The sequence below is a fragment of the Vigna umbellata genome, chromosome 1, assembly GCF_029865625.1.
Source record: "Vigna umbellata cultivar VRB3 chromosome 1, Vumbellata_1.0, whole genome shotgun sequence".
Lineage (NCBI taxonomy): Eukaryota > Viridiplantae > Streptophyta > Magnoliopsida > Fabales > Fabaceae > Vigna > Vigna umbellata.
In genome coordinates this window covers 90,420,812-90,428,264 of record NC_142165.1, presented here as the reverse complement: position 1 = coordinate 90,428,264, position 7,453 = coordinate 90,420,812, and the positions used below count along the sequence as shown (strand labels likewise).

At 29.8% G+C, this 7,453-nt stretch overlaps 1 protein-coding gene across 1 annotated transcript; it reads left to right on the top strand.

The window, feature by feature from the left end:
* Positions 1-5,337: 5,337 nt before the first annotated feature.
* Positions 5,338-6,235, top strand: LOC124828215 (ethylene-responsive transcription factor ERF011-like). Its single transcript, XM_047301461.2, has 2 exons — positions 5,338-5,424; positions 5,578-6,235. Exon 2 carries the CDS (start codon positions 5,586-5,588, stop codon positions 6,024-6,026), a length of 441 nt encoding a protein of 146 aa, XP_047157417.1. The 5' UTR covers positions 5,338-5,424; positions 5,578-5,585; the 3' UTR covers positions 6,027-6,235.
* The last annotated feature ends 1,218 nt before the right edge of the window (positions 6,236-7,453 follow it).

The following is a 7,453-nucleotide window of genomic DNA, read 5'->3' as shown; positions in this document are numbered from 1 at the left end:
GAAGCATGAAGTGACCATCAACGAGTTCAGGGATAGATCCATATATGAAATCAAACTTGTTCTTCATATGTAATGACATGGTCATCGTGCGAGCTTAACCATGATAATTAGGACGTTCAAGAATCGGAGTGAAAAACCAAAGAGAATTTTTCATTCAAATGGATATAATAATCATGTATTGAATCTTGCAAAGAAGCAAGCGAGAGAGAACAAGATGAAGTAGAAGCATAAACTACCATTGTTTTAGAGAGAACAATAAAGAAGAAAAATGAAAATCAGATAAGTGAATGAGAGAAGCGCAAAAGAGAAAGAAGGTCGTAAGATCCTTCTATACTATGTGAGTGTTTCATAAAACACAAGTGAGAGAAAACATAAAAATAAATATTTTATTAAAAGTATGAGAACTTAGATGTTTTACAATAGAGAAATATGCTTCAATATAAAAGGAAAATACAAGCAATAGAAAATCCTAACTAAAAACCTAACAGAAAATCATAATAGAAAACTTAATAGGAAAGTAAAACAAAAAACTGAAAGAAGACATCAAAGATATCTCTAAGAATGATCATTACCCACACATACCTTCACACATTATTGCATTTATTATTAAGTCTTGGAAGTTTAATTGTAGAAAATATTCCTTAGCTCTTTCATGACATACTAAAGATACCACAATCCAAGTATCACATAGTTTTCATATAAAACTCATTGCCCTACAACTAAAAAAGAGATAACTTATCGTTTCATTCTTATTTCCACACATTAGTTTCCAACTCAATTCCTTTATCATATGTTGCTACTTTATTTAAAACCACTTTCCATGCAAAAAAGTTTAGTTGTTGGTATTGCTTTAACTCTTAAAGACTTCAAGAATGTACTTCAAACACTTTAAGTCTTTAACCTCATAGGTACTCAGGCCTAAGTAAGCCAAGTGTGTCAACTAATAATAAATGCATTAAATAATGAATGTAAATAACATAATAACCTGTTAAAATTAAATTATTGTAAATAGTAGGTGATGTTAGGTTTATCAAAGAAGGGAGTTCAATGGGGAGACACACCACCAATAAGATTTGAGTCAAACCACATAAGGGATTGACATCACTCTCTATCCAAAACCTTAAGGCAATGAGTTAATGGTTCTTCATCATTATATGGTACTTTACTTTCTCACTTCTACCAAATGTGGGACTTAAACTCACTATAGTAAACTCTAAGGTAATTGGACCTATTGTATATTATAACTTAATTATTTTTTAGTTGATGTAAGACTTTTAACACATATCTCATGTTAAGGGTGGAAAATTGGGCACCCTAACCTATTTTAGCTCAGCCCAATGTTGGCCCGTCAAAAACAGGTCGGTTAGGCTGACCTACTAATAGAAAATCGGTTGAAACTTAAAACCCAACCTGCAGAAGGGTGGGCTATAATTGGCTAACTCGCTAGATTTGGTTATTTTTTTGATTTGATAATTGAGGCCCAATTTGAGATTTATTTTTGTTGTATATGCAGGTCCAGTTTCCTTCACGGTCTAATGCAGTGTATTACCTATAGTGTTCAAATTTGAGTCAGTAACACAATACCAATATCACAAAATGAATTCAAATCCAAATCCAAATTTATATTACAATTCCCTTATACACTAACACAATACACAATAATAAGAATTCCTATTACAAAATCGTAATTTAAAAAAAAATAAAAAAAATCAGAGCACAATTTTAAATAAAATTCAATGCAAAATATAAATATAAATAAATTTAATCTTATTAAAAATATTTAATAAGAATATTAATTTTAATAAAAATATGAATAAAATTTATATAAAAATTAAATTTCGTTTCAATTTGGAAAGAGATGAAATTGTTTAATTTAAAAAATTGGGATTGAATTGAGACAAAATGAAAATATAAGAACTAAATTAAGACTAAGACAATGACACATCACATAACAGTGACACGTGACACTACTACCACCACTGCGAGCGACACAACGTCAGTTTGACACGTGACAAATTTGTACTTTTTTAAATAAAATATATTTTAAAAAAACATGAACTTACATGTGACACTTCTTTAATGATGTTAGTTAGTACTAACGGAAAAAACCTGATTGTATCAAAATTTTTAAAATAAGAACCAAATTGAGATGCATAAAAAATGGACTGATTTGAAATTTCTCAATCAAAATGAAGATGAATGAAATGATTTAACAAAAAAAATTAACATGTTATAATATATTAAAAGAGAATGAGTTGAAAACTAACAAACAAGTTTTTAAGTATGAAAATTTCAGAAAATCATCATGAATGAATGGTAAGATGAAAGAAAAACATGAACTTAAGTAAGGGTGATAATCAAAATAATAAGTGGAAATTATGAATTGGTTATTGGGAACTAATCATGGTTAATTATCCCTTGGAAACTAATTACTAAAAAAGGTTTATTTTCGAGAATATTACGTGACAAGAGTATCTTTATATATATATATATATATATATATATATATATATATATATATATATATATATATATATATATTTCATTCACATATTTTAATTATGCAAACAATTCTTAAGGTATTCTCAAATATTTCCAACATTATAAATTTATAGTGTTCCTTCAAATGAATTCTACTAATTTATCTTATAAAGATAAACTAAAGGATAAAATAATTGAAGATTTCATTAACACTTATAATGATAATAAAAAAATGGTTAACATGCTCAAATATTCAATGACTACTTATGCACAATCCAATATATACAAAAGAATAGAGGTTAACACAAATTTGATATGCATTTGATGATATCCCAAAACTTATGAATTTGACATACATTTTATGGAGTAGTGAGTAACATATGCACAATGAAAAATTGTCCAACAACATGAGAAAAATCAATTTTGTCGTGTGTGATCATGGTGAATCCATAATCATCTCAAAATAGTAAACATCACAGGATTTGTGGATTTGACATGCATTTTTTTGGGTTTGAAAGTTCAAATAACATCAACGTGCTCAACGGTTCTCTCATATTTAATAAGTTTTTGGAGAGGCAATAAGGATGAAATATATGGTGAATTGAACTTAATATGGCATGGGAGGTACTATTAAACATGACATTTATCTGAAATGGACTACACTAGTTAACACAATTTTAATTGCTTGCTTAACATAAAGAAATAACTAGGAATAAATGTTGAGTGTGAATTTTGAAGTGGTTTGATTTCAATTTGAAAAGTCTACATATTCATTCACATGCTTGATACATTAATATTATCGAAGCATATTATATATATATATATATATATATATATATATATATATATATATATATATATATATATATACATAGATACAACTTTAGATTATTCTTATGTTTAAAAAAAAATTAGGTTCTTAATCGCCAGTGCAACGAAGGGATATGAGAGCGATTATTTTGGATATTAGGTTTTGGTTCTACAATTGAAGCATATCAAGGTAAGATAATAAATGGTAGGATTTTCGCTTCGATTATGAACCCAAACATAAACATTATTTTGTTTTGGTTTCGGTTAGAATCGAAACCAAATACCCTTAAAATTAAATAATATTTTTAAAATCAGAAAAGGTATTTAGTTTCCGTTCTATTTATAATTAAAGTCAAATTCCCTTTATATTTGAGTTATATGTATAATTGAAGCCTAATGTGTTTTTTTTAAATATATCTTTTTATAAAATGGTATTTGGCTTCAGTTATAACTTAAATCGAAGTCTAATAAAGATTCAATTTTGATATAATCAAAACCTAGTGTAAACATGTTTTTTTATTTTTTGTTTTTTTTTGTTTCGTCCTATATATTATAACTGCACAAAAAACCCAACACAGAAAACACACAAAATGAAACACCACTTTATATTCATCACAATTATAAATAATTGACGAAGAAAAGGAATCAAACAATTATAAATATATGGACCAAAATATTAAATGATAACCATCCAAGCTTTTTAGTTTTAGTAATTGATTTCCCTGATAACATGTTATGCCATTCAATTAAACTATGAAAAAGAAAGTGTTATAGGATACACTTATATAACAAAGAAAGTTCATAACATTAAGGTTTTTACCAATCTATTACTTGTTTCAGATGATTAGGAGAAAACTTGTCTAAGGAACAAAACCACACAACGTTGTGGTCCTTCATAAAAACCACAAGTAGCTGTTAATGACGCCTAAGTTAAAAATAGTTTTTATTATTATATCTTAAAATGACAAATTACACATTAGTATAAGGGATAAAATATATTTGCTTACTTTATGCAAAATAGTTGGTGTCGTGTGCTTGAATGTCATTAAATTTATTGTCTTCAATAATGAACTAATATAATTTTAATAGAAATGATTAAATTATATCAATTTTTGAAAAATTAAAACCTAGTTAGAATAAAAAATTGAAAGACCAATTTAAAATATTTTAACGAAAGAATAAAAAAACATATTTAAACTTAAAAAGAATTAAAACCAATATAAAATATAAATATACTATTTATATGTAAGTTAATTTTCTAATCTATACCAGTCAACTTATCAAGAAAATTATACTTTTAATCATATTTTTTAACTTAAGGTTAAATATGTTTTTATTCCTTAAATTTTAGTGAAAACTGAAATTAGTCTTTCTTTAAAATTTTGTAGCAATTCAGTCTCTCATTTTTTAAACTATGTAAATTTTGTCATTTTAACCAAATTTTGTGAAGTTTATGAGATTTTAAACACATTTATCAACTAATATTGAAGAAAAACGTGTCAAATAATATAAACATTCAAATGTTATCATGAAATACATTTGAAACATCAAATAAGCTTAATAAAATTTAGTTAAAAGAACAAATCCACACATTTCTAATTGAAAGACTAAATTGAATTAAAGTTTGGAGATACTAATTTTAGTTTTCGAATGTCAAGGGACTAAAACCCTTTAACTTATTATCAAATTCAAGTATGATTTTATAATAAATATAATTACAAATAAAAAATATATAAATATTGTTTTTTCCATATATTTACTTTTAAATTATAACAAAGTTAATTGTTTTGTCCTGATGCATGTTTTCTTCAATTTACACATCAAAGACTTATGTTGCTTATATATTATAATTTATAACTATGGTAATGTAATTATAAAATAATAATACTTTTTACAAGTTTTTAAACTTAATATTTACATATAATTAAAAGAAAAATAAGGATGGGAACAGAGAGAGCATGTGTTGGGGTAGGTTGGTTGTTACTTTTGTCGGTGAATATTATTTTTGTTTAGAGTGTGGTGAATTTTGAAATAAAAGGAATAGTAATGAAAAGGGTGGTGGTATAAAACAGAAGGTAACAGGGTTTGGACGTGGATGGTTCAAGCAGGCGACAACCTCGGCTCAGTGTCTCTGTACTGCAAAACCCCAATACCCTTTCTCGCACAATTTCATTTATTTATTTGCTTATCCTTTTTATGAAGATTCACCCTCTGCCCTTTTCATTTCCATAAGAGAATTTCACACACACAGAAACAGAGAGAAAAACTGCTCCTTCCTTTTTGCAGAGGTAGCCATGGAACAAGGAGAAGGAGGAAGCACCAGAAGGAGAGGGAAAGAGGGTGAAGCCACGCGCTACAAAGGAATCAGGATGAGGAAGTGGGGCAAGTGGGTCGCTGAGATTCGAGAACCCAACAAGCGTTCACGGATTTGGCTCGGCTCCTATTCCACGCCCGTCGCGGCGGCGCGTGCTTATGACACCGCTGTCTTCTATCTTCGGGGGCCCTCCGCCCGCCTCAACTTCCCCGACCTTCTCGCCGTTGAGGGCCCTGCAGCCGCTGCCTCTGACATGTCTGCTGCCTCCATCAGGAAGAAGGCCACCGAGGTCGGCGCCAGAGTTGACGCGCTTCACCGCCAGCAACCGCATGTTCCCGTCGCAGGAGAATTTGCCGACCGGGTCGACCTCAATAAGACACCCGAACCTGAAAATTCGGATTGTGACTGGGATGGCGATTAGAAGCTTCTACGTTGTTCTTAGCACTGAGTGTTGGGGTGATTGCTAATGTGCGCCCGAGGAAGTTACAGTGGAGCAAGGTGATGATGATCGTGACATGAGACCCCTTTCTGTTGTGCAACTTGTTGTTTTACTTTTTAATCTGGATTTCACAAAGAAATTTTGGTGCCGTCAAATTTTTAAATGTAAATTACTTGATCATTGCTCTTTTCCTTGTCGCTTTTCACTGCTTAATTTTAAGTTTTGAAGTTTCAGATATACAATTTGGATGACAATTCAAAACTTAAAAAGAAAATTACAAGTTTTTTAAATAATAATTGTGTTTTTTATTTGGAAAAGAAAAGGTTAGATAGGGTGGCAATGGCCTAAGATGCTAAGGAGTAGGGTGGAAAAAGAGAGAGAACCATGTTAACATGTTAACCACTCCAGTAATCATAAGATTATTATAATATAGTGAAAAGTAATAAAATGGAAAGTTTGGTGTTTTTCTGGTTTATGAGTTGTATTTGTAAAGAGAAGGGACCATTGGAGGAAGAAGATGCTGTGGTCACTACTCTGTTTCGATGATAACGATGTGTGATGGATGGGGTCGGTTAATCGGTTCTGTCGTCTCAGATTTTTGTCTATTTCGAGTCAAAATCTCGGATGACAATTGTATCCAACAAATAGAATTGAAAACAAAAATTAATAAAACAACCCTAAGAAAGAGATTCATATCCAATGTGAACCCAAAATTATACTTAGCTCCTTGAGCTTCCAAAAGAAGATTACTGTTTTCTAAGTTAATCACCAAATCTCTTCCAAAGGTTGTATTTATTTGTTTTGTAGAAAAAAAGAACACTTAAAGAAGAAGTAATTTAATAAGAGTTTGATTCCAAAATACTAGATTTGTAAAATATTTTGGCATTGATTTGATACGTTGAATGTGAGGTATTCTGGTTTGCATGTGAGCTGTGTTGCATATTTGGTTTGCCAGGATCAATAAATCTGTTAAGACGCAGACGTGAATTAGTTGATGATGGGAAGATTGGATCATTGATACATGAATCCATGTTTGGTTTGGTTTTGCGTCTCGAAACAAATTCACATTCGGCCAGATGTTACAAATAAAAGATTCTGCATGAGTTGAGAATGTACAATAAGAAAAAGTTAAACATGCAAGTCCAAACCCACTAGTACAAAAGCTAAAACACTAACTTAACTTATATAGTAGATTTGTCAGTGAGTGTATAAACCAATAAGAAGAATTAAATAAAAAAAGAGAGTATGAAAAGAACAGGACCTGTACAAAAGACATGCTTATTTGTGTACCAAATAATGTGGAAACTCAAAAACCAAACCTACAATGTGTGAATCTTTGGTACTTTCTAAAAGCATTTCTATTCGCAACTAAAGATAAAAACAATCTTGCAAAAATGTCCTTCTAACAT

Excerpts from the sequence above, each read along its gene's own strand:
- LOC124828215 (XM_047301461.2), top strand. The coding sequence starts at position 5,586 with ATGGAACAAGGAGAAGGAGGAAGCACCAGAAGGAGAGGGAAAGAGGGT.